This window comes from Vidua chalybeata, chromosome 8 (assembly GCF_026979565.1).
Source record: "Vidua chalybeata isolate OUT-0048 chromosome 8, bVidCha1 merged haplotype, whole genome shotgun sequence".
Classification (NCBI taxonomy): Eukaryota; Metazoa; Chordata; class Aves; order Passeriformes; family Viduidae; genus Vidua; species Vidua chalybeata.
Window position 1 is genome coordinate 21048095 of NC_071537.1, and position 27572 is coordinate 21075666.

Below are 27572 nucleotides of genomic sequence, written 5' to 3' on the forward strand. Positions count from 1 at the left end.
TGCCTTAAGCCTGAAAATGATATATCACACCTTGTTGTGGAATTCCCAAGCTGCTTATTGCCACCTGATAGACTTCTTTTGAAGTAACTTTCTTCTACAATCTACTACCTATAGGAACCTCTTTGTTACCATTATCCACTGTATACAGAATTTCTGAGTATTTTAGTGTTATTTCCAAACACCAAATAGGCAGATAGTCAAAACAAGAATGCATTGAGACAGCTGGGAAAATAATAAAAGGGAGAAGGGAGGTGATGTCTAAGGAGAAAATTTATGGTAGGCAGTGAATAAGGATTTAGTTTATTGCATTGTAGGGTGCCAAAATGAATTATTAAAATAATGCTTAGGACCAGATGATATTAGCATATGAGTTCAAGAATTAAATAGCTGAAGTAGTCTGTCCCTTGAGACCACTGGTATGTCAATCAAAATGATGCTACAGCCTGAGAAACTGTCTAGGAAAATCTGGGGAATGGGAGATGTATAGGTCTGATGTACTTTTGGAATAAATTATCAGAAATTCTGTACTAGAGAACAGAAAGACCTCACCTATATATAGTGTGCTTTGAGTGAATGGACAGTGTTTCTGTGGAGGGAAATTCTGCCTTATAAATCTATTGGTCTTCTTGGAAATATCACAAACATGGGAAAGGGTAGTCCAAGTAATAAAGTATACACTGATTTCTAAACTTGGCAGGGTCTTGAAGCTTTTAAGAAGGTGAAGTAGCTGCAGTGTAATTAGAAAAATTTTGTATGAGAAAGAAAGTTGAAAGTAGAAGAAAAGATTATATGGTTAACCCTGACAATGGCAGGAGAAAATCAGTAGGACTGTGGAGCTCTTGGTTGGGATTGTGCTTTTCACCATGTTAATAAATGTTCTGGAGACCAGGCTGACTTGTGAGGCAAAAGTACTTAGTGATGACCCCAAGTCTTATGCAGGGCAGAGAGGTTAATGGATGACTCTGGGAAATTACAGTACCTTATTAATAGAAGTGACTTGATGTTAAGTGTGGATTAAATTATTTTTAAATATCTGAAATTAGGCACGCTTGGGAGAGCAGCAGCTCTGATGGCAGATAGGATAATTGAACTGACCATTATCAAAAGTGAGCAGTCTTTGAGCTGTTGTACTTTGGTGAGAGCATCCTTACCTATTCATAATGTAAAAGTAAACAAAACATTAGGTCTATCATGAAAGAATGAGAGATAAAAATGTCACAATATATTTTTGTTCTGCAGCTTGAATACTGCACATACTGGTAGTCACACAAATTTTGAAAGGTTGTAGTAGGACTGGAAAAAGCTCATAGAAGGGCTTGGAGAACAAAGGCACAGAATGACTTCTGTATAAGGCAAAGCTGAGTAGACTGGAACTCTTCATCCTGGGAAAAGTGACAGAGGGGATTGAGGCCCTGACAATGTGTAAAGAAGTCTGAGTTGCATGGAGAAGGTGAAAACTTGTGTATTTCCTGTGCAGAACTTGATGGGGGAATTGCTTTAAGCTAGCAGTTTGTAAGCCAACTGTAGGAAGAGATTCTTTGTCCAGCTAATTGTGTGCTGTTAAAACTCTTCATGTGGGTTTGGAGGTTAATAGCTAAGTACTTAGAGATCCATCGTGGGTCATCAAATACACAAAGTGCAGGAAGTCCCAAGAACTGAAAATAGTAGAAGGATGGGAGAGTGCCTAGAGGAAGCATGATAAATGCTTATCCTGCTTTTAACCTTAGGCTTTTACTTGCAGCTACTATTGGAGACAGGATGCTGAGCTAAATGGGCCTTTGATACAATCCACTACAGTATTTATCATGCTGTGTTCTGGTGTGTGATCTTGTGTGGCTATAGTGGGGTTCAATTTTTTAAGCGAAGTGTTTATTTCATGAAATGAGATCAAAGCTTTTTTCTTGCTTCTTGATGAATTGTATGCAAATGTGTAATTTTGATTGTGCTCATTTTCTAGGATGTGTGAAATTTTTAGTTAATTTCCAGCTTCTTCTTCACCTGGACAAGTAAAGTATTAAGGAAAAGACTTTTTTTTTTTTAATTGCTATACTGTATTCAGCCTTTGATCAAAATGTAGTAAATTGTGCAAAACTTGAATAATTAAATTACTGTAGAAATGTGACACAAGTACTGCTGAATAGTATCACTTTATGCTGGGTGCAAGAACTTTTTCTGCAGCAATTCATGACTGTGTGAGCTGTGATATAAGGTAAAATGGGAACCAAAGGTATCTGTCAGAGTAATGACACCCACTCCACAGAGTACTTACTATCCTAGATGCAGTAACATGAGTTAGGAATGTTCACTGGTTTTTATGAATGATAACATGTTTCATTTGTCAGTTTTTGTTAATCTGGAGTTTATATCAAAATGATTTAGTACAAGTTAACAGTTTCTTGTTAACATGAGGAGTGTATTGCCCTGGGTATCTTGGTTGTGGGGACAAATGATAGTCACAGGTGAGCTGCAAAGGGAGCCTTGTCTTTTACTGCTGTAAAGGACAGAATTTAGATGCAAGACTTGAAACAGATGAGTCTTTTTTTGGTTTTGTTTTCCTGAGAGGGAGTTTTTGTTTCTAAAGCATTAGTTCAGTAATTGGCATTCCTTTTTAAGGGAGTGCTCTGGCAGACTTTGTACTAGTGCATGGATGATGGGTAAGAAGCAGTACACATGTGCTAGCACTGCATTCCCTGTTCGTGTTTCCTCCGTTCAAAAGGATCACCAGTCCTGGAGGATGGAGAGAGCTGTTTATTACTTTGAAAGACTTGATACCAGGCGTCGAGGGTTCATGATAAATACATATTATGGCAATCTGTAAAGCTTTTCAGTGGGAGTGTGACTGAGCAGCAAAACAACTTGCTGGCTGCTGAAAAGCTATCATGCATCCCTTCACTTGCTACTGACATAAACCACATTGGAATTGTAGACTTAGAGTTAAAAAATGCTGAGTTCTTTATCTTAATTGTCTTAATCACCAGAGTGTATAAGTAATGCATATAATTTACATCAGATGTTTTGCAATGTGCTCCTATTACCTGTTAAGCTTCTCCTGTAAAGAACTGAAGAGCTGCAGTCTCTAGGCAAAGAATAGGGTTACACTATTTGTTTACACTGAGAAAAAAAATTTGTTTAACTTTCATACACAAGCTCATTTAACAAATCAATCAATAATGCTATTTTATGTTAACATTATTTTGGTAGCTGACCTATAGCTGCACTGCTGATATCTGTATTAGCAAATAATTGTTAATGTAAAATATTTGCTTTTTACTTTATATTTCTAGAACTGCAAATAATCTAAACGGTAATGGTTAAACTGGAAAACATACTTAGGGAAAGGCAGAGGACAATCCTAAAACCTAAAATGATAGTTTAGCATAAGCTACTTTTTTTTCCCTCATGTTTTGTAAGGAAGACATTTAACAGCAATGAAGTGGATTGACTACCCAAAGTAATACGGTTAGAAATATTGTGGCCAGTGTCTTCCCCACAAAGAATTTGGCTGGTGTTAAGATAGCTTTAGTGTAATCACACCTCAAAAATAAATGCACTTTTTTATTAAGATAGGTTGTTGGGTTTTTTTATGTTGCAATATCATACAGAGATTAGAAACTTCACCATAGCAATGAACTTCTATTTGAAGCTTCTGAACATGCTTGATTCTTGTGATAGAACAAGTGGTTCATTGCATTTTTAGGGGCTCTCGTCGTTTGCGTTGTTGTTTTGGTTGGTTGGGTTTTTTCCATGGAAGTAAATGAATCCTAATCTTTTGCTTCCTAGCATGTCTGCTTTGCCAGGGATGAAATGTGTCTGATTTTCAGACACCACTATGATTTTCTTGTATACAGTTTACACTCCTGAAACATTTTAAGTGCATTGGGAAGTTTATACAAAATAGGCATTATACTATTGAAATTCATGTTTACGTTTAAGAGGTTCAACCCTAAAAAACTGTAAAAGAAAACCTTTAATCTTTAGAAACACTCTTTTCATTAATTATGGTGACTTCTGATGTAATACACGTTTATGTTAATTCTTGTCTTCACAAATGAAAAAGGCAGCCTTAAGATAATTATCAGTATTAAACAGACAACCATGAAATTAAACTGGAGGAAATTAAGTATTTCTGAGTCTATAGCGCTAAGCTGCTGAATAGGTGATTTGTTTAATCCCTGTCTTGGCAGAGTTGAAAAGAATAAATGTGAGAAGCAGGCACGGAAAACTAATTTTTAGTGAAGTCAGTTGACTTTGATTACACAACTAAGTGCATTGCATAGTGATGAGCAGACCATTTCCACTTTCTGCCTTGAAGTCCTTCGGCATTTTCCTGCTTGGTTAGGAGCCTCTGCCATCTGATATGCTGAGCAGATGTCTCCCAAAAAGAGCTGGTTATGATTATGCAGCTGGTCCAATGTGATCTATTCTAGGGAGCTATTAGCTGAAAACTTTACTTTCTGGACAAAAGTGTGTTTTCCGGTAATGGGTGTATTATTTCTACTTGTTAAATTTAGATGTAACCATTAAGTTCTAATATTTCTGTTCGCAAAGAACGTGGTGGGAGGGTGGGAAATGGATTAACTAAAACTTTCCAAAAGTATTTTTATTGAAGTATGATGAAAGAGTGTGCCCAAGTGGTCAGTAGAAAATGGGCTATGTGACAAGCATGCAAAAGTGGTCATAAGAGGTAGCATTGCTATAATAAAAGTGTTTTATGTTTGTTGGACCCTCATGTTATTGAATGAGCATTCACATGCACAGAGCTTTATGTATTACACTAGACTTCAATTAAATGGGAGACAGTGGAGGAAAGTGCAGTCAATAACTACAGTCAGAAGTAGCATAGCTAACAGGAAAGGGAAGTCTGAATTTTTATTCTCCAAAGGTGTCACAAAGTAATTATAAAAGAACAAAATCAAAACATTTTCAGTCTTTGATATTCAATTGCAGTCAATTTTTGATATTTTAAAATTGTTATATTAAATAGTTTGATGGAACCTAATTTCAGAGTTTATCTTCTTATTATAAGTACCTTTTGTTTTACTGTAGTTACATACTGTAATATCTTGCAAAATCCTCTTTCTGCTTATATGTCTGGAATTGCAAGCTGCATTTGAACATTGTACCTTACCACTACGTTTTGTGGTTATTTAAAATGCTTCTTCTATGACTGTTAACATTCTGAAGACCTGAACTACAGCTTCAATGACCAGAGCACAGTGTCTTTCTTAAAACTGTGTTATTTTGTCCTAATGTGTAGCTGTCATTTAATATTTATCAATAGCAATTACTACTTGAATAATAATGCCTATACAAGGCTGATAAAAGTTAACAGTTACTTTGGTTGTTAAGTCCTAAAAGAATCACTGTTTTGTTCCCTGCCCTTGTCATGAAGAATGTAAGGGTTGGGAGATCTCCTTAATGACACTGTACTATGTGCTCTGTAAGGGGTACTTCCAGCCTTCCCTATGTGGGAAGGTTGTGTGATTTCTGAAAAACTGGGTTGTATGGTTGGTGGTGACTTTTTGTTAGAAAAAATACAATAAATACTCTTGCTTTTTAAACTATAAAGGTGTAGAATTATCAGTTTGCTTCTGGTGCTTCAAATAGTAAAGTTAAAAATAAATCCAATATTTTCTCAAGCCTGTTGTCATACAGACAGAAGCTAATCAGCAAGTGTTGTCTGCTGGCTTTCCACAGAGTGGAGAACGCCTGCACCAAACTTGTGCGAGCAGCCCAGATGCTGCAAGCAGATCCTTATTCAGTACCAGCTCGTGACTATCTCATTGATGGATCAAGAGGAATCCTTTCTGGAACATCAGACTTGCTCCTGACATTCGATGAAGCAGAGGTAGGAATCCCAGCCTGACTAACATAAGTGCCGCACAACGATATTATTAATTAAAATATCCCCCTAACTAAATTAGTTAAACCAAACTATTAAATAGATTAATGAGGTTTTGACTATTTCAGCTTGATTGGAAACATATTTTGTGTTCCTTTCTGTCAGAAGGAGCTTAAGACTTGTTGCTCTGTTTTGTTAGGAGCATTTTTGCATGACATAATGTTTAGGTGTTGCCTGTGATTATTGCTCAAAAAGGCCAGATCTTGTCAACTGTCTGATACCTTCCTGATGCTTTTCTGTATTCCCTTCACCTTATCCATTACTGATCCTTATATTTTCTGTATCCATTGAAAAGCCCTAGGCCACTTTCTAACATGTTGTCTGGTTGATTAACTCTGGCAATTTAATTGGCCTTGGGGCATGGGAGGTAATGCAAATTTGGACTGTCTGGCTAGTCAGGCAGAAGATGTATTCAGATAAATCTAACAGTTGCACAAATCTATGTTTTGGCTGTTGCACAAGCCAGAAATTGACTCAGAAGTGCTCTTTGTCCATCCTCATATGTACAAAATAAAACCACATTTGCAAGGAAATGTAAATGTCTCATGTTTGGATTTTTTTTTTGTTACAAATCACAGTTTTGATGCTCTTGCTGGGGATGTAGAGTCTTGCTTATTTTTGAGTAAGAAACATCATGCTGTTAGAAATGCTGATGTCAATCCTAATTCTGCTACAATTTGTTAACGTATGGAATTGTGTTGCTCTTCTTGCTGTTCTGAGTAATCTAACATGGTATCCTTGTCTCATTTAACCATCTCATGGCAATGTTAGCATGTTCCTCTGAAATGGTTTTTAATATAAGTGTTATGGGACTTTCAAGGAAGTTAATAGCTTTTAATCTCTCTAATGTTTAGGAAATGAATTGACTTTTGTGACGTTAATGCTTTGTGGGACTCACCTTGACAACTCCTTGTTATTGAAAAGAAAGCCATTAGTCAGGAATGGTTGATTTTTCACAAGTACTTAAGTTGGCACGTGTCTATCCTATGTTTCAATATAAAATAACTTTGGGACAAACTGAAATGAGTTTCAGAGGAGCCTTTGGTCTTTTCTAGGTGCTAAGCACTGCATGTGGTTGATACCAATTCAGTGTTAATTAACTTGTTCTTCAGTAATAATTGTGTGTAGTGATGTCAGAAGTAATGTGGTTCAGAGGTTAGAATATTTACTGACTTGAGAACTGTTTGGGAATCAAATGTAGACTGAAAAAAGTAAAGCTGAGGCAGAGGTCCAGAAGTAAATGAAATACAGCCTTCACAGATTTTTCTGGAAAGTTTAAGATGTTGGATCTATCTTCCCTGCTGGTATGCTGGGTAATGCTTTATCCATATGTAAAGCTGTATGGTAAATGATACTTCCTCTGAAAGCCTGAAGTCTGCTTTCTATGTAGCTTTGCTTTGTGATTTAAGTTAAATATTTTATTGATGAAATTGCAATGTAAAACTTCAAGCATGACAGCATACATAAATGAAGCTCTAACCTATTTTCTCAATGCTGTCCTTCATTTATCATACAAAGTGAAAACATTGGAAGTAGGATTTTGCATTTCTGAGTAGTGGAAAGCTGATTAAATATTGGCTCACCATTATAGCATTTGACTAATGGAATTTGGGTAACTTACTCAGGATCTCAGACCTATGATTGCCCATTTGTCCTGTTAGTAAATGCTATCACTAAACTGTTCTAATAACAGGTCTGCATTTCTAATGCAAGTGTAACTGAGCTTTAACTAAGAAATAACGGGATGTTCCTCTCTTAGGTCCGTAAAATCATCCGTGTCTGCAAAGGAATATTGGAATATTTGACTGTGGCAGAAGTGGTAGAGACAATGGAGGATCTGGTGACTTACACGAAGAATTTAGGGCCAGGTTTGATTTGCTCCAGTCTTACATAAATATATTAAGTATAATCTTTTCCACTACTTTGTTCTCCTGCCAGCATCTTCCTCACCCAAGTTTTGAGGGGCCAATGGTAAAGCAGTTGCTCTGGAAGTTTCTATTGGGAAGAATGACTCTGTTTCACAGTCTCTTTTAAGAATACAGAAGATGTTGGTAAATGAGATGTGCACATGAATGATATGTACTGTACTTTTCCTGTACTGTGAAGGAAGGAAGCATGCATTAGTAAGGATAAAACAAAAAAAAAAAAAAAAAGAAAAAGCTGTGTAACTAAGCACTCACAGATATAAAATCCATTAAGATGATAAAATGTCTGCACTGGCTGATACAGTTAGGCCCAGTAGGAATTTCTTGGAATAGTATATGCTACATGTCATATGATAATATCTTAATGAGGTTGCAGAAACAGCTGTCTTGAAGTATGACACAAAAGCCCAGCTGTTACAGAAATTCTGTTTGCTCTTTGATGCTCCTTCACTACTTGTAACTTCACTGTGTTAACTCACACTTTGAGTGGTGGAAGTGATTGGTAAGTGAGGAGCTGCTGTCGCTATCTCTTTATTGCTCTAGAGAAAACCTACCATTAATCTATATCATCTGCTAGTTCAAATGCTTTAGCTTCAGCGTGAAGTAGCTAAAGTACTTAACAAAAGCATTCTGTAAAATTGAGATGTGGTGGTGGTAGTGTAGGAAGATGTTGGAATTAAAATTACACTGAACTAAGAATGCTTATATAAAACCAGCAAGAATCTAGTTAGTACTTTATATTTATAAATACTTGTGTCATGTGGCTAGGTGATAAATGACTGAGCTATCATGGCACAGAGCATGTTTGTAGATTATCCTGTTTTGATTTAACACACATATCCTTGACCTTGTTTCTAGATGTGGAAAAACTTTGAAGTTTCATATGGAGGTATAATGTTCTCTAAACTTTTATTTCCCATCAGAAATTACCTTCAATTAAATAGTTTTTGTCTCATTTTGAATAGGAAAAAGTAAATCAAAAGGGCAATTCTTTGACTTGGTTATACACTTTTAGTTTCTCTGTGGTTATTGTCCTACATATCTTTAAAATGGAAGTTTTCCCTAAATTCAGTTTGCTCTGTTGGGCTCAGTTACAAGCATTTGGGTCTTTTCACTGAACCTCACATACATAATTTGCTGTTATATATGTATGACAGAGGTCTTGGCTAAGTGTCTTAGTTTCTTAGAGTGAGATGTAGGCTTGTTACCTTTATTGCAAATAATCATCTCTAAACTCATGGTATTCTGAATAAATAGTGAGCCTTGTGCTTCTGGAATGCTGTAGAAGCTCTGTCTTTGCCTGAGCTGGCTGCTGCTCAACATCTGCAGCCCATGCCCACAAAATGTAAAATCATTGTTCCTTGTAGTAATATTAATGGGCATTTGAACTTAACCATTCAGGTGAGTACTATATAAATAAGAGGAGTATCGGCAGGTACCCTTAAAGTCAAGGAAGTGCTTGTAGGTTTTATGTTGGAAGTAGAGAGTGGAACATGATTACCTATTAAGGCTTTTGTCATTTAAAAGGAAATATGGTTCTGCACATCTTGCCTCTCTGGGCTGTCAGTGTGAGGATCCTACTACTTTTCAGTGATGTCATGAAGGCAGTATTAAGATGCCTAAGATGCTAATCAGCCAAAAGGTAATTCAGCCAAAGAATAGATAGCTTCCTTCCAGTTTTATACCCTGGAGGAGAAAGAGCAGGAGCACAACAGCACTAATTTAAATAATCTTAAGTTTTTATGAAACTGTGTCTGAAGTTTCCATGTGCACTGTGTGGTAAACCTCACAAGTCTTAGCTCCTGCTCTAGAATAAATGTAATTCTTTTCAGGCTTCTAGGGTACCAAAATATTTCTAGCAAATATGAAGTGTAAATAAATACAGTTCTTGACCTCTGGTAGAACCTCCAAGCAAACAAACAAAATCCCGATGTTTTCTTTTTCTGTCCTTCACTTAAGGCATGGATCAAATCTTAATAGAAAAGATGACACCCTCCCCCCACCCCTTAAAACAGCTTCCAGTGTTCATTAAGTGACTTCATGTCCTAAACCAGTAATTTCAAGTATTTTCCTATTTTATTGATAGTATTTTTAATCAAGAATTTTGAGTAGTTTTTCTACTTTACCTAGTGGCTAGGTTTTGAATAGGTGACTTCTTTGAAGTATCTGGAGTGTGTTTAAATTAACAGCTGTTAATACAATAGTTTTAAACTTCAATATAGTTTTCATCAATCATTATGCCTTATTCTTGTTTAGAAATATCAAGTGTTTCAATGTTCAATTACTTCAATCTTTAGGAATGACAAAGATGGCCAAAATGATTGACGAGAGACAACAGGAATTAACTCATCAGGAACATAGGGTTATGCTGGTAAACTCCATGAATACAGTGAAGGAGCTATTGCCAGTACTTATTTCAGGTATTTTTTGCTTTGTTCTTTAATACCATTCTGAATTACTGTTTTGAACTGGAGTTCTTATGTTCTATGTTAATTAAAAATAATCTTGATATCTAATCAATTGCAAGTAATTGTGCTTTTTGTTTTAAAACTACATTCTCTTTGAGATAAAATGGTCCAAGCAAATGTTCCATATAAATACAGTAGAAGGTCAGCTTGACCACTGATTGATCTTGTATATACCTTTTTCTAATCTCTGGTATTTTCACAGCTATGAAGATTTTTGTAACCACAAAAAATTCTAAAAGCCAGGGAATAGAAGAGGCCTTGAAAAATCGCAATTTCACAGTAGAGAAAATGAGTGCTGAGATAAATGAAATAATTCGTGTATTGCAACTCACTTCCTGGGATGAAGATGCCTGGGCGAGCAAGGTATTTTCATATCAACATGTGGATGTAGAAGTCTAGTTTTTGTCTACTGTGTTTTATCCTTTTAAACTTGGGCTTTTGAGACCACTGAAATATGTATTAGTGCATCAGTTTTGTAACACTATGTAATCGCATCATATAATCTATTCAAGGTCAAATATCTTCGGAGATAAATATATTCAGGTATCTTTCAAAATGAGCTTTCTCTCAATAAGCAAAGTTAAACTAGTGTGGCATTTGAAGGTAGTTCAATGGTTTACAGTAACTCAGTGGCCAAACAGAAGACAGATTTATTCATGCTTTAGTTTCAGCATCATTAGGAAGTTATGGAATATAGTGTATTCCTCTCAGAGAAGGGTATTTTCCTTATGCATAACTATCCTACATAATAACTTTTGACATAGGAAAGTTAGGTATAAAAGTTACTGTTCATTCAACTGGTCTCATAACTAGGCATTCATAAGTGAGATTGAGATTGTCCTTCTAGATCCTGCCAGAAAAGATGGGCTACTGTTGTATTCCTTGTGCAAAAGGCTTGGAATTGAGAAATTTTAGTCAATTTTGGGGGATTCCTCCTTGAACACTTGCCCTGCTTCTCCCTACCCCATTTTTATTCTGGACATGAGAGTGAATTTCAGGTTTTTGTTTTATCTCAAATCTGTTAGATTGGTGAGGCTTTCTGGGTAAGTTTGATGCCTGTGAAGCTGGCTTATGGACAGGATTGGTTCCTACACCTCAGTGTTCAGCTATGTGAGTAACTGCAACCACTTACCTGGAGCTAATTGCTGCTCTGAAGTGATGCTGAAGTGTCTAGAATACTGTAAAACAGGTCTGACAGACAGAATCATGGGTGTTGTGGGCTTACAAATAAATGCAGCTGCATAACTGAAATTCCTGCCAAGTTCTTTTTGAGTACTTAGAAGTAAATTGCTGAAGATATTTTTCTTAAGGGTTAATGCTATGAGCAACAAATAAGCATAAATGTCATGGAAAACTTATTGAGACCAGAAGCCAGACTGGTTAGTAAACGAAGTCTAGCAGTAAATCTAACATTGATGTAACCAATATATAAAATCACTTTGGCCTATGTCGTTTGGCACTTGACCCTTAGTTTGCCTCTTGATATATTTTGTCACTATCACTTCCTTATTATGACTACTGTATGCATCTCTGTTTTTGTTGTCCTGTTTCTTACCCTTTTCTCACCTTTAGAAGGTAAGCTTTCTTCCACACCCTCCGCCTTTACCTTGTACTAAACCCAAAAAAAGCATGTCTGTGGGATTTTGTGCTGTGTGCAGACTGTGTGCTGTGCCACTTCTCTGTGTGCCAGCTGTGCCACTGGCATTTATACTTATGGATATACACACAGTTTTAAAAAGATCATAATAGCTCTGTCTAGCTGTGTGTAGCATTGGCTGTCACTGAGAATGGTAATTGCAAGCTGATCTGCATTAAGACTCTTTCTGAATCTGATTAGAGTTAGGGCAGAATTTTACAGCACATTCTTGCTGAATGCTTTTATGTTAATTTATGAGTCTCTGTAGTGACAAAGGGTCCAGTCATGCAGGAAAGAGCTTTCTGCACAGCCAGAAAGCTTTATTAAGTCAGGAATTTTGTCTGTTCCATAGTGTTTTAGCCATAGCCTTCCTTTGTTTCAGAAGGTTCATGTTCTTTAGGTCTAGGCTTAAAACTGCAGTCTTGTATGGGTACTTTTTCAATTCAGTTTCATTTTTGGTTTAAACTTTCCTGTATTTTATGAAATATGAATACTGTTTTGTTTTACACAAAAAATTTGGAAATTTTTGTGGTAAAGAAAAATGTCTATTGCAAAGAGGTGGCAATTTAGGCTTAGGAAATTCTTATTCATACTGCTGCAGGGCAGATTAATAAAGTATTTAATTAAGCAAACAGTTGTTATATTAGCAGTATTTCCTAATGGAAAATATTGGTCGTTATGCTTAATGCATAAATATGTTGTGTGGATTAGTATAATCAAAGTATAATTCTGTTCTGAACTGAGATCTTTTTAATTGTATTTTGTTTTTGAATTAAGGTATCCTGATGATTTGGAACTCTAGCATTGGGCATTAACCAAACAGTGGTGACAAGGCATTTGAACTGAAAAATGCAGTGGGATGAAGAAGCAGAAACTAGTTTGCTAATAGCCACCTATCACAGACATTATCCTGTATTTGCACACATATCTAACAATTGACTTGTTATTTGGCTAGGAGGGAGGTGAAGGAGCTATTTGGTTGTAGTTGAGGTCACTATTGCATGCATTTTGTGCCTGGTGGTGACAGAAAAGATTTTCCCCATGCTTTTCTGGAATAAAGAAAGATGTTTGGGGATGCTCAGCCTTGAATTTGTATCTGTGTAGTACATGCTATTGCTGATGTTGGTCTTTATTTTATGTTTATTAGTCTATCTTGACTTTCTTATACCTTGAGTTATGACAATCTGTCTAGAGATAGTGGAGAATGAACAAGGTATAGAGCCAAAGTTGTAGGTTTTGTAGGAGTTGTAGCTGTAGGTAAACCATTTTGTATTACTAGATTGCAATAATCTCTGCTTTCACTGGATTTTAAAAATAGTATGGTGCTTTAGAATTGAAGTACTATTCTTGGACAAAATATTGGGGAAAAGAATTGTATCTATTTTTTCATTCATAGCTTTGAACTTTTTTCCTTGAATTTTTTGTTTTACAGAGGAATTTAATTTTCTCTTGTGTATTGTTAGTATTTATTTTAAAGTGAATTTGAAGTAATACTTAATTCAAACATCTTTCATTTCCATAGAATTGGAGGGAGTTAACAGTTGTAAGAAGCTGGGAAATACCTAGTATCTTGCAGGATTGAACCCTGAATGGTGACTAAGCTGTCTATTTTGCCAGAACACTGGCTTTGCCTATTTCCTACATTGCCTTCTTTGGTCATGAAATGCAGATATCCTTAGACTAGACCACGTTATTGAGTAAGAGGCTGTGTTTTACATCCAGCAAGGAATTGTGTAGGATTTATTTTGCTTTTTTGCATAGCAGAGCCAATACTACCTGCTCCCTGAATAAGCTCAAAATTCTTGGTATTGGCAGAAATGATGCACAGAAGTGTCTTCAATAATATTTGCTTTAGGAATTGGTTTGGAACAAATCCAGCTTGCTCTTTTCCTTTCAGACAGTGTTGCCCTAGTTGTTAAACTTGATTAATTGTTTACCTCTTCTGAAAATGTAATAGTGCTGATTTTGTTAATAAACTTCCTTTTGGCAACAGGGGAGCTGTTGGTAAGGAGAGGAGGGAAAGAATCAATTTTTGCTGATAAAGTGATATACATTTTTTGCAGAAGAGCAATAGGATTTAAAAAAAAAAATCATGCTTGCAAATGATATTCTGTTGGCAAATCCCAAAGAGTTAAATGTTAAACATATATAGCTGTTTAGGAGAGCAATGAAGTATTTAAACAGCTACAGAAATCAGGACTATCAAGACCCTTTCAAGCAGTGAGACCCTTGAGCAAGTTGCTGTGCTTTTTTAGATTGATTGTTTCTGCTTTTGTCTTTCTTGTTTCTTAATAGCCTGAATTGGTTGTTAAGTCCAGACCTTTCAGTGTGGCTATACATTTGTTGCTTGCTGGGTATCTGACACCAGACACAGTTCTGGCAGGCACAAAAGTGCTGTACCAAGCCTAGGTAAGGGTGCATTGTAGTTTTCTATTGCATCATTCAGCCCACTGCAATGAAAACTCCTTACCAGGCTATAGCTGAGAGGGATTCCTGGGGCTGTGTAGATGGGGAGAGAATTGGTGCTTTAAGAGCAGTTGTCTTGAAACACTTCAACTGCTATGTTAGGATTTCACCAGATTTTTTAAAATAGGAAAAGGGGACAACATTTTCCCAACATGTCTGTAGAGGAACACAGGATAGCAAGACTCACCCTGCAGAACAATTCAGTTATGTAACTCCATATGACAGGGCAGATGGATCCTGTTGCTGCTGGGGCAGTGCTGGCAATTACAAAATCATAAGTGCAAAATCTGGAACGCCTATGATTTTCGTCCTCAGATATTAGACTTCAGATTCAGAGGCTTCTATATAATTCTGCTGAAACTGTAACTCTGCAGGCAGCTGGGACAACACAAAAGCCTGTGAGAGTAAAAAGGGAGGGGCAAAGACAGCTTTCCCAACACTGCTTTTCTCCTCCCACTCCTACCATCTCATTGACACAATAAGAAACATCTGTTGCCTTTTAATAAATTCACTTTGTTGTTTCAAATTATTTCTGGGTAGACAGGCCTGAAATAGACCATTCATTTCAAGCTAAAGTGGCTTCAGCACAATATAAACAACAGAAAACAGTAACGCCTACCTTCATAGGTAGTAAGATTTATATACACATTTGAATATTCAATGAATATTTGCTTGTCTCTTATCATGCATTGAACGCACAATTCTTAAGCTATAGAGAAGATGACTTTTGAAATAATGTGCCCATCTCCCACCCCTAGCTGCATCTCCTACCTTTCGGAAGCTTTTTCAACAGGTCCCGCTAAGTTTGGAGACCCAGTTTCTAGATTTTTAGACCCAGTCATCCAGGTGAAAATAATTCTGCTTTTGGTGCTCCCTCTCAGGCTGTGATTCAAGAGCCTTTAAAAATATTCAGTTGCTTGCTGAGTTATATTATAGCACCTTATGAATAGCTGACAGACCAACATGCCTGAATAAAAATGTCAGAACATTAATGTTGTATATTTGAGAGTAAGCATGCAGAATGAACAACTCCATAAAAATGTGGCATTTCTTTAGTGTTGTCAGGATAGCACTTGGTGTAGCAAGATACTATACAGATCACTGATGGTACTAGGCTTCTCTCCAAAAGCATTGGACATAGGCAGTCTGAGTCAGATGCTACATGAGAGCCAGGTTTCTTTTTGCCATCTCTATACCAATCATGAGATCTTAGATGCATTTCAAATTACTTTCATGATATGTGTGGTAAAAAGCTATTTTGGCTTTTCCACAACTTCTTACTTAGGTACACGTTACTGTTTTCACTGTCCTTCCATTTATGTAAGATGGAAAACTTGTGGCCTCTAGTGGAGGGATGGCACATGAACAATGTACAGACTGTGCACAGAATTCAGAACTGGGAGGTTGTTTCCCCTGCAGCCAGAGGTGTTGGATAGTAGTGGCATAATAATGAAATAAAAACTGTCTTTGATCCTGGCAGAGGAGTTGAGCGTTTTAAACAATCACATGTAAACACATATTTACCTCCAAAGACATTCAACTCCGTATCTGAGACTTTGAGAAATTAGCTCATAGTCTTACTTTTCTGTAAACAGTAACTGTTTGACTTTAAGCAGCAGAGCAGGTGAGAAATGCAGATGTGCAGCCTCTTACACTGAAGTAGTAAAATTCACTGGCCAATTTCCAGATATTGATAGTCCAATTACATCACAACTCTTATGTGCCCTGATGTAAAATGGAACTAACTCCAAGATTTGTGCTTATTAGAGCTGCAACTTCAGAAATTAAAGCACTAGTAAATAAAGAAACAGAAAAAAAACACTAAAATTGCATGCATAATCTTTGCATTTTGAGTGAAATGGAAATGTCTATTCTAACTGGAAAGAAGCAATTATGACCTGCTAGTTTGAAAATGGGTTTTGAGCTGCTTTTATGAATGAGTTTTTATAGAACCTTAGTAAGCTTTGGTTGGGTTGATTACTTGTGCTTTGATATTTTTGTTTTGAGAATCATTTTGCTGGTTTCTCTTTTGTAAAGGACACTGAAGCCATGAAGAGAGCTTTAGCCTTAATAGATTCAAAGATGAATCAGGCAAAAGGTTGGCTGAGAGATCCAAATGCACCTCCAGGTAATATTTAAACACAAACAACAGCATGAAGTATTTTGATTTTTGAAGGTCTCATTTCTGTTGTTTAAGACAAAATGGTCTTTAAGCATTAATAAACCTAATATAGTGGATCATTCTGAAGGTGCCTGTATTTATTCCTTTCTTTCTTCAGAACAAGTTCTGTCTAATGACCTAGAAGGCTTTGCTGCTTCTATAAATGGTCTAAAATATATGTATTCTATGGAACATACATGTCATTAATTTGCATTCCAGCAGTAAACCCAAAAACTTATGAATTGAACAGTACTTAATTGTAGCCATGGCTAATATTTAAAATCCTTTCTTTTGTATTTTCAAATTTTTAGAACTTGAGATTTCATTAACAGAATATCTTTAAGTGTTTTTCTTTCAGTCTTGACATAAAAATTTTAGTATGAAAATCTGGCATAAATATGCTTAATTGCAATTGCATTTACTTATAGAAGGGGTTTATTTACCTTTGTATGTATCTTAAAAGTAAACAAAACTCGATAGAGCCCTGTTCCATTTGGATGTTGAAAGACCTTTTCAGATGGACTTCTCTGAAATCAAAGCCAAAGTAATACAGGTGTAAAAGTTGGATGTGAATTGTTGTTTTTTGGTGGATATTCCCATTTTTGATAAATGTACTTTCACAACTGAACCCAATGCACTTCACGTGATGTGATGATATCAGTAGTTTTCTCATACATGTCACAGAATGTCTTGTTTGTTGTACTGACTGTCCCTGTGCCTCAGGGGATGCTGGAGAGCAGGCCATAAGGCAGATCCTTGATGAAGCTGGCAAAGCAGGAGAGCTGTGTGCAGGCAAAGAGCGCAGAGAGATCCTGGGCACGTGCAAAACCCTGGCACAAATGACAGATCAGCTGGCTGACCTCCGGGCTAGGTAAAGCTCTTACTTGGGATGGACACTTGCTGTGCTATTGAAATGTTTTCTCTGCAGTTGTCACTTCCTAACCTGTGGAAAAGCAGGCCAGAACTGTATTTTACCTTTTTTACTTCAGTCTCTTCTTTTCTGGTAAGAATAATGTTTTAATAAGAGAAAAGTTAATTACATAATATGATGATCAGAATTGCTAAAGTAGGTAATTCAGAGTTTGCTTGCTGTCTAACACATAAATTTCCTCCAAATTAGGCAGAAAGGAAAATTTAATCTCTCCAGTTAAGTCTGTTCTCCAAAGATGATATACCCCACTTAGTGTAAGATACATGGATATTCTACTTCTTGGGTGTTTTATGGGATGTTAGATCACATGTGGTGGTTGTTGTTTGTCCTTCATTGGCAAATTCTGAACTTTGTATGTCATATGATTGAGGCAGCTAAGACATTTTATTTTCGTATTTATTTTTTTTATTGACTTGCTGTCATCACTTATACGTGGCAAGACTTTAACTCCTCAAGATTCTGACTCTCCGCAACAGTCTGTAAATGAGGAGAAAAGAAGCTTTGTCCTGGGTACTTTTTGACTCTTAAAAAATGTTTATTCTTCTGAGAATGCTAAATGTCACATTCTGGAATAGGGAAAATAGGTGCTTAGTTTTTATCTCTTCTTCTGTTCCTCAGTTATTTTTTGTTTCCTTAAGGAGAAAACAAAATCTGATTAAGTACTGTATCTCTTGCAATAATTGCTGGGAATACTCAAACAGATTTTGTTGCCTCTTCACTAGAAAATAGCTTTTGTCAGTCCTGAGCTGAATGTGTGGTGCTCTTTGTGTCTTGGGCAGAGGACAGGGTGCTACACCCATGGCTATGCAGAAAGCCCAGCAGGTGTCCCAGGGTCTGGACTTGCTCACTGCCAAAGTGGAGAATGCAGCCCGCAAGCTGGAGGCCATGACCAACTCTAAGCAGGCAATTGCTAAGAAGATTGATGCTGCTCAGGTACCACTAGTGATTAATAAATACTTCAGAACATTGCTGTTGTTAGAGCTGTCACACTGAGCTACTGTAGTTGTTTCCAAACAAAACACAGTTACTTGAAAGGAAGAACATAGAGGGGATACTTGCTTTAACAAAGAAAAATCCTAAATTCAGTGATTTACAGCATATGGTGAATTTTGCTTCAGTTGATGATCTTTTTTGGTAACTTACTTGGCATTACTAAAAATTTCAAGGTTATTAAATTAAAATGATGGAACACTCTAAATTTGCATATAAACTAATCTTATTAAAGAAAAGAATAGAGTTTTAGATTGGACAGACTTATTTGTGGATAAAACCAGAGCCCTTTCTTTGGGCCCTGTTTTGGGAGTGGATTTCAGGATTTACGTCTTTATGTTAATGACAGAAGAGAAATTATGGTAATGAAACGACATTTTCTTTCAACTGATCCTTTATTTTTGTTACTCTTAATATCCCTCAATGGTCAGTCTCTTACCCAGTGGTGATTATGGTGGTCATCAAATAATGGACCTTCTATATATACACCTTATCTAAATGTGTATACGTGTCTATTATCAATATATAAAGATTCATGAATATTACATGTATCAAATGAAATGGTAATGGGACATTTTAGGAAGAGCTCTGTGAAAGTACCACCCTGGACTCAAGAGCATCTGCTTTCATTTTTTTCTGAAAGTCACATCACCAGTTTCTAAAGGCAGTGATTCAATTTTGCTTCTAAAATATTGTTGGAAAATGGTGAGGGGAGAAAGAGAATGTAAAATCTTTGAATGGATTTTTATCTAGTTTGACATTTTTTTTTCAAAACAGAAAAACTACGAGGCAACAGAATAATTTCATGGTACCTAAAAAACAGAAATTGCTTTTGAGAAGTATTTTCTGTTAAATAAAGTTTGGAAAGCTGTCTTGGTATTTGCTTCCTCTATAAAATCATCTATAGAATAAACATTACTTTTTGTCTTCACTTGTACACAACTTCTTCCTATTAAGAATTGGCTTGCAGATCCTAATGGGGGCAGTGAAGGAGAGGAGCATATTCGAGGAATTATGACTGAAGCAAGGAAAGTTGCAGAACTCTGTGAGGATCCTAAAGAAAGAGATGATATTCTTCGTTCCTTGGGGGAAATCTCTGCTTTAACAGCCAAGCTGTCAGATCTGCGACGACAGTAAGTATTTGTTTTGTCACCATTTGTTTATTTGAATGACTTTCATGTGCAGTTCCCATTGCTGAGCAGCAACATCAGAATACTGATGATTAAAATAAACTCTTTTTAGTTGTTCAGCCTAGTGATTGCTATCTCAAAGCCTAGCTTGCACTAGCTTCCTTAAAAAAAAGGTAACCAGACCTGTATTACATAGAAGTATTTTCTTTCTACGGCCTGTGGAATATTTGAGAAGGAAACTGAAGGCAAAAGTGAGCTTGTTTGTACGGTTGAAACAACAGGGTAATGAAAAAATAAGTTTGTTTATGCAGATGGATGTCATCATGGGTTTTTGCTAAGCCGTTTACTAAATATCAAGGTGGAATATCTACCACTTCCATTGCTGTCAGTGTTCTAAGCTGTAACTGCAAACTATACAAAAGACTTTCAGAAATCACATTTCTGTATCAGTTTTGCAAAGAGGTTGCTTGAGAATGGAAAAGGAGAAAGAAATTATTATTGTACAAACTGTGATCTTCACCTAAGGCTGGTTGCAATATAACAATAAATATTTTTCTTGCTTCATTAGTTAGATGCTTCAATCAAGTTTTTATTGAGCTTTAGCTGCTGTAGGTCTTAATGTGCTACCTTTTGTCAGGTTTATATATAGTCTTTTGTCTGTGGCTGCTTACTCTTCTGCTTGTAATCTTACTCTTCTGCTTGTAATCTTGAATGACTGCAGTTGCTCATAAGACAGCCATGGAAATGGGAAATCAATTCTTACACCAGTATGGGCAATGACAGTGTATGCCTTCCCCCACCTCAGTGCTGTGCTGAACATTTGTAATGTCCAGGCACCACAGCAGAGAAGTGTTCCTCAGAGTCTCAACCCAAGTGTCAAATTCAACCTTATTTAAAAATATCAAGTACCTTTTATTGTGTGTCTTCCTGCTGAACTTGGGATAATCTGTAAATGATCTTTCTATGACTATACTCTTTTTTTTTTTTTTTTTTTTTTTTTTTTTTTGTTAATCCTTAGTGGGAAAGGTGACTCTCCTGAGGCCCGTGCTTTGGCTAAGCAAATAGCTACATCACTTCAGAATTTACAGTCCAAAACAAACAGGGCTGTAGCAAATACAAGGCCAGTTAAAGCAGCTGTCCATTTGGAGGGCAAGATTGAACAAGCTCAGAGGTGGATAGACAATCCTACAGTTGCTGATCGGGGAGTAGGTAAGTGTTTCTCTGTGATTTCCCCCCCAGGTTTAGAATCAAACCTGTTCCTAGTTTTTGTGGTGGAAACTGCTGCTCCTGAGGTGCTGAGGATGCATTGAATCTTCACTGGTGTGGAGACTTAAAGTTATAGCTAAGGCCTGACTGCAATTACAGAATTAAGCTGGCCCATGATTCTCTTCATGTTCTTTGCTAAAGAATGGAAGAACATGTGCTGTAGAGAAAACAAGATTGCTCCTTGCTTTCCTTATTATCCAAATACTGTACCTCAAATTTGAATTTATACCTACTCTAGCAAATTGCATAATTAAGTCCTTCTGAGAAGAGAAAAACACTTGTAAATCTGACCTAAAAGTATCACTTCTTGTATGGTTTCTGGGTTATCTAAGGAGAATGCAAATAATTAAAGGGGATCTGATAATCCTATTATACTCTTGATGACCGTATAACTCTGGTTCAGGAGTTGCTGGCACTTGGCAAGATACTCATAAAAAAAGTAAATTAAGAATATAAAAGATGGCAGCAGTGCTGAGTGATTCTTGGATAGTCTGATGCTGTGACAACTTCCTAAGTAATTTAAAGCTTGATTACAAACTTAGATTACTTGTGCATTAGCTTAAAATTATTCTTCAGTAGGTCTTGGGACTTAATACATGATGAGTTCTTTTAAAAGAATACTGCTATTGTATTATTGAAAGAACAGAGAATTACATTCCTATGAATGAGCAGGAAGCATCTGTAAGTGAATGAAGGAAATTACCCATGCTAAAAATAATTTTTTTTATTGAAAAGCTTTTGACACACTGTGGAGGCTTTGTAAGGTGTTCCCTACCCCCACTGTCCCTTCCAGTCCAGGCTACTTGACACTTGTTACTTATGGCTTCTGGAATTCTGAGAGAGAGGGCATTTGTCTTTTTAAGTTATGTTTCTACTTGTCTTTTCTTCCCCTCTTGCTGCTCATCTTCTAATGTGGGGATGAATTGCAGTATTTGAAATTTGTAAGTGCTTTTTATTGGAGTCAACAGATTAGTTATGTAGAAATACCTGACAGCTGCCATGGTTAATTTTTGTCAGACCACTCTCATAAAAAGGATGTATCTCTAGCCAGAGTTGCTGAATTAGGCAAAAAGAAACTGGAGACAGTTGAATTCCTCTGTGGTTTTGAACTGTAATTATTCAGCGATAAATTGCACAAGATCTTTTCTACCACCTAGGGAAGTGTTCTTAAAAACCACCAAGAGTTGCGATGCATGCGCGTAGGCGAGCGGCACTTGGTGGTGCTCTGGTTCTTACGCCCCGCGCGTTACTGCCCGGTGCCCTGTCCCCTGCAGGCCAGGCAGCCATCCGCGGGCTGGTTGCCGAAGGCCGGCGCTTGGCCAACGTCATGATGGGCCCGTACCGGCAGGACCTGCTGGCCAAGTGTGACCGCGTGGAGCAGCTCTCTGCCCAGCTGGCTGAGCTGGCTGCGCGAGGCGAGGGCGAGTCGCCCCAGGCCAGGGCGATTGCTGCTCAGCTCCAGGACTCGCTGAAGGTAAGGACCTGCTCTGTGCAGGCAAGCACGCGATGCGCTGGAACCCTTCGCTCCTCTGAGCCAGCCTTGTGTGTGTGAGACCTGTTGGTTCAGCTGAGGTGTTTAAAGCAAACTTTCCAGAAAGGCCTTGTTATCATGCCATGGGGGTTAATTTCAAATGAACAATTTAGAAGGGAAATTTAAGTCTCTCTTAAAAGAAAATAGTATGCTAGCATTGCAAATTTGAGAGGCAAGGTCTCAAATCATGCTGTTCATAGCTTCTAATGCTGCTTCAAGGAGTGGTATGTAAGCTTTGTATATTTCAAATTATGTAAAAGGTGATCAATTGGTCATACTTTTAAGGTAATTTTGTCTTAATGTCTGCCATTGGAACAAGCATTTTTTTGCAAGAGAAGGTTTTATGGGATTTGAACCCTTACAACCTTATATACCTCTATCATATGCTGCTAATAATTTTCCACTTTTTTAAGGATCTTAAAGCACGAATGCAAGAAGCAATGACCCAGGAAGTTTCTGATGTTTTTAGTGACACCACAACTCCTATTAAATTGTTAGCAGTAGCAGCCACTGCTCCGTCAGATGCTCCTAACAGAGACGAGGCAAGTATACCCAGGTGGTCTTTTCTTTCCATATGAAGCTTCAGTTATTGTTTAATTTTACCTGAATTGGTATTTTGAAAAATAAATCAGTGTTCTGAAAAATTAATAGGTATTTTTTCTCAAGTTTGTGGTACATGCTTATTAATTCTGACAACATAAAGATTACTATGCAAACGTCTCCAGACTCCTGGAGACTCTGAATTGCATAACCCTGGAAACAGTGTTGTCCCTGACTTCAGTAAATGGCAAAAATGTCTCCCTATATTGTTGGTATCACATTGCCATCAGCAGGCTACAAAATTCTTGTGCAAAAATCCCTAACACGCTAGTTGATGGATTTTTATAACTCAGCATTACATAAGCTGATTACAATAGTCAAATTCATGCCAGAATTAATCAACAGATTAAACCTGTTCTGCTGCTGGATATTGTTTCCTGTACTTGAAAGCCACTGGCTGCACATGAAGTACCTAAAATGCAGAGTCTGGCAGTTCTGTTTGGCTATTTTGGCTTTTGGCTATATGATCAAAATAATTCCCAAGGCCTTGGAGAATTCAGCTTTATGGCAGGATAGCTTTTTGTCCAAGTATTCTGTTTCTCGCATATCTAAGACTGTAAAAGGAGGGGATTTTTTTCTAGTGTAAACCCCCTTATTTATCTTTCAAATATAGTTACATTTGTGTTACGGGTTTGAAGATGAATCTCTGAGCTAAAATAGTTTTAATAGAGTATTAAAGTAGTCATCAGGACTACTTGCAGAAGTAGTCATCAGGAATTACTGAACTTCATACCTTGAAGCTGTAAAGAGTTTAGCCATCTCCTTAGTTGTCCCATTGAGTTAGTAAAGAAGAAAGTCTGGTTAATGTAAAGATTAAAAGAAACAAATGCCTTCAAAGCTTTTGTGTCCTTTTGCATCCTCTCAGGATGAGTTAAGTGGGGATGTTACAAAGGTGTCTCTGACATTTTGAAGAAATTCTGTGTTCTTTTAAGGAGGTTAGGGCTTTTTTTAATGTTTTTTTCTCTTCTGACAACTAGGTGTTTGATGAAAGAGCAGCAAACTTTGAAAACCATGCTGCTAGACTGGGAGCTACAGCAGAAAAAGCAGCTGCAGTTGGAACTGCCAATAAAACTACTGTGGAGGGCATTCAGGCAACAGTGAAATCAGCAAGGGAACTCACCCCACAGGTGCTTGCTGGGTTTGAAGGGCTGTTAAAAGAGCTGGGGATGACTTTCAGGGGATTTTCCTTATGCTTCTGTTCTCAAAGAAAGTTGTTAATACCAACAAGGAACATAGTGCTGACACTCTGAAAAGGGGAATGGCAAATATTTCTATACACTATACTAAAAGTAGAACAAAATGATCAAATGACATTTTATTTTTCAAGTCTTGGACAGAAGTGTCTGTGACTTGCACTTGAAACAAAATTATTTTGAGGCTTAGTAAAATATGTAAAAATGCTCTTTTTTTACAAAATTAACTTCTATCTAAATGTTGGTAGTGTAATAAGTATTGTACTTTAGTGCTTTCAAAAGTTGTTAATAAGATAAATTAGTATGTAATTGAAGTTCCAGAAAAAAGTATTTGTGCCAGATAATTTCAGAAGTATGGTAGATCTTCAAGGAGCTAGATACTGCATTAGAATTAATGAACTAGGTTTTCAAATGTGGAGCTACACACCCAGTCCTGAAAAAACAAATGCACTTCCAAAAATGTGTGTAATGTTGATGTGTACTGATAATTAAAAATGTCTTCTGTTGGCAGGTAGTGTCAGCAGCTCGTATCCTCTTAAGAAATCCTGGGAATCAAGCTGCTTATGAACATTTTGAGACCATGAAAAACCAATGGATTGATAATGTAGAAAAAATGACAGGTAAAGTAGGAATTTTTGTTGAAGATCCTACCTGTTCCTAACTAGCTTATATAGATTTCTCTCCATGCTGTTTGGATTGATGAAACATGCAAAGAATGACTGATTAAAAATAAATTAAGAGAAGTGGGAACGTGCTCTCTGCCTCCAGGAAGATATATATGTTACAGAATATACAAAATAGTTGGCTTATCTGTTAGTACTGAGCTGTAGAGGAGCAAATCCTGCTTTAGTTCTTTTTTGGGAAAATTAGAATACCATCATTTTTTATTGCAGTTGCTATTCTAGCAGTATATCACTGTGACAACTTGAGGTTTTCTTCTGTATAATCTTGGCATATTGAAATAGGACAGATAACTAACTAACTGAAGGAAAGAAAACACGTTCAAAATATTGCAACAGCTCAATGAATACGGAGAAGAAGACAAAGCTACTGATTCTGCTGAGGCACTGAAATGTTTCAGTCCTTCCCAAGTGCAGATCCTTTGCGTTGACCTGCTGAGTAGCTGACTGTACTATCGCCTCCTTCATCCCAGTAATTAAATCCTGGTTATTTTAAATCTCATTTTCTTGTCACTATGAATCACCCCTATGTAAAAAGCACAGCCAGAGGGATATTTCCTTTGGAATGAATGGGAGAGTACAAAAAGTACTGAATATGCTTAAATAAATTTGGTGTGAAGAAAGAATCTCTGCTGCATATACTGTGTAAGCCAGTTCTTGACTGAAACAATGTTCCATGATAGAGGAATAAGAGCTTGGGGTGTCATTAACAAGCTTCACTATGGTAACTGTCACAGAGGTACAACAGAATCACAAGTTAAACTGCAGTAGTACTTTGGTCTGATTTCCATGCCTTCTTCTACTCTTCTCCTGACCCCAGTTTTAAAATACTTTTCTGGTTTTGAACTATCTCTGGAACACCAAATATCCCTTTCCACAGATAAAACTAGAATATTAATGTATTTAACTTTTATTCTAGGGTTGGTGGATGAAGCCATTGATACTAAATCTCTGTTGGATGCATCAGAAGAGGCCATTAAGAAGGACCTGGATAAATGTAAAGTTGCAATGGCCAACATGCAACCTCAGATGCTGGTAGCTGGTGCCACCAGCATTGCCAGACGAGCAAACCGCATCCTGTTGGTCGCAAAACGGGAGGTGGAAAATTCCGAAGACCCTAAATTTCGGGAGGCTGTTAAAGCAGCCTCTGATGAGCTGAGCAAAACTATATCACCCATGGTAATGGATGCTAAAGCTGTAGCAGGCAGCATTTCTGATCCTGGTAAGGATTCAGTCAGCTCATTTAAAATGTGCCTTTTATTGACTGGTGATGATGTGAAGTAGTGCTCGTTTTTTCTTATTCAGCTTTTATGTAAATATGGTGTACACTTCCATCTCAGAATGATGAAATCAAGCTCACACCATTAACTACTGCATCCTGCTGTTCTAAAATGCAATCAAAGGCCTTTGGCATATTCAAGGGAAAAGGATTCAGCATTCTAGTATGATCTGCAATTTCATGTTCTTAATTAGAAACATTTGTTACTAGTTTTAAGTAATACTACTTTATATAAACAAAATATTATGTAGTTTTTTTGATTCTAAAAGTTGTTCAGGGAATTACTTCGACTATTGATAGTGATTATTATTCAACAAAGGCTTTATTTTATGCATGTTGCATATGACACTAACATTTCAAGCATGCAAGTCTGCTATAAACAGTTTGGTAGTTTTTAAATACACATGTAAGTGTACTTGGCACAGTACATTATAGAAATAATTTTTGGGGGTAGTGTTCTAAGTATTGCCAAGTCCTATTAAATTGTTATTAAACTGGTATTGGAATTTTTGTTCAGGCTTGCAGAAGAGTTTCTTGGATTCTGGATACAAAATTCTAGGAGCTGTGGCCAAAGTTAGAGAAGCCTTCCAGCCTCAGGAACCAGATTTTCCTCCTCCTCCTCCTGACCTTGAGCACCTTCATGTAAGTGTAGGTAGTTTGTAATAAAACACACAGTTGTCATTGATGTGTGGATTACACTGAAATTACTTAAGTATCTTATTGTTCCTTATAAGTAAAAGGTATTGGCTGGCCAGCCATGTGTACAAGTAGCCTCAAGTCTAAAAAATATCAATCCAGCATTCAAAAGGAAAGATTAAAATACGGTATTTTCTTTAACAGGAAGCACTTGAAAAACTGGAAAAAGGCCTGAGGTCATACAGTCATGTCTTGCCATGACAGCACTGTTTGCTCAATCTTTGCTCTATTTCATTGCACTCAATAAGGTGTTTGCCTTCCTTAGCTGACTGATGAGCTTGCTCCTCCAAAACCCCCCCTGCCAGAGGGGGAGGTTCCCCCGCCCAGACCACCACCACCTGAAGAAAAGGATGAAGAGTTCCCAGAGCAAAAGGCAGGAGAAGCAATCAATCAGCCCATGATGATGGCTGCTAGACAGTTGCATGATGAAGCTCGGAAATGGTCTAGCAAGGTAAGAATTTGTTGTAAGTGTTTTGTGCTAAAAGGATTCTCTTTTAATTTTATTTTCAGGATCAATGTGTCTCATCTTATGACAGTGTCTTTCACAGACTAAATAGTAAAAACAGTGGTGTAGGAGGAATTAGAAACTCTTTTGAGATCAGAGTGAACTAGGGTCAACAATACTTAGAATTGCTAGACTGCTTTATTAACATACCCCTGGGAACACAAATATGCTCTGTATGCTAAGCTGTTTGTGATCCTTGGTGCTGGTGTTGCC

General features: G+C 37.0%; 1 protein-coding gene across 3 annotated transcripts in view; it reads left to right on the top strand.

Moving 5' to 3' along the window:
• The window catches only part of VCL (vinculin), a 55362-nt gene that overhangs the window by 18618 nt on the left and 9172 nt on the right, over positions 1 to 27572 (top strand). For all 3 annotated transcript variants that reach the window (XM_053948980.1, XM_053948977.1, XM_053948978.1), the window contains exons 3-18: positions 5698 to 5848; positions 7662 to 7770; positions 10125 to 10247; positions 10498 to 10658; positions 16435 to 16525; positions 17282 to 17429; positions 18269 to 18422; positions 19437 to 19612; positions 20628 to 20818; positions 22150 to 22349; positions 22820 to 22948; positions 23984 to 24133; positions 24711 to 24819; positions 25799 to 26101; positions 26676 to 26800; positions 27120 to 27305. In XM_053948980.1, coding sequence (XP_053804955.1) covers positions 5698 to 5848; positions 7662 to 7770; positions 10125 to 10247; positions 10498 to 10658; positions 16435 to 16525; positions 17282 to 17429; positions 18269 to 18422; positions 19437 to 19612; positions 20628 to 20818; positions 22150 to 22349; positions 22820 to 22948; positions 23984 to 24133; positions 24711 to 24819; positions 25799 to 26101; positions 26676 to 26800; positions 27120 to 27305 — 2506 coding nt within the window. The remainder of the gene's footprint in view (positions 1 to 5697; positions 5849 to 7661; positions 7771 to 10124; positions 10248 to 10497; positions 10659 to 16434; positions 16526 to 17281; positions 17430 to 18268; positions 18423 to 19436; positions 19613 to 20627; positions 20819 to 22149; positions 22350 to 22819; positions 22949 to 23983; positions 24134 to 24710; positions 24820 to 25798; positions 26102 to 26675; positions 26801 to 27119; positions 27306 to 27572) is intronic.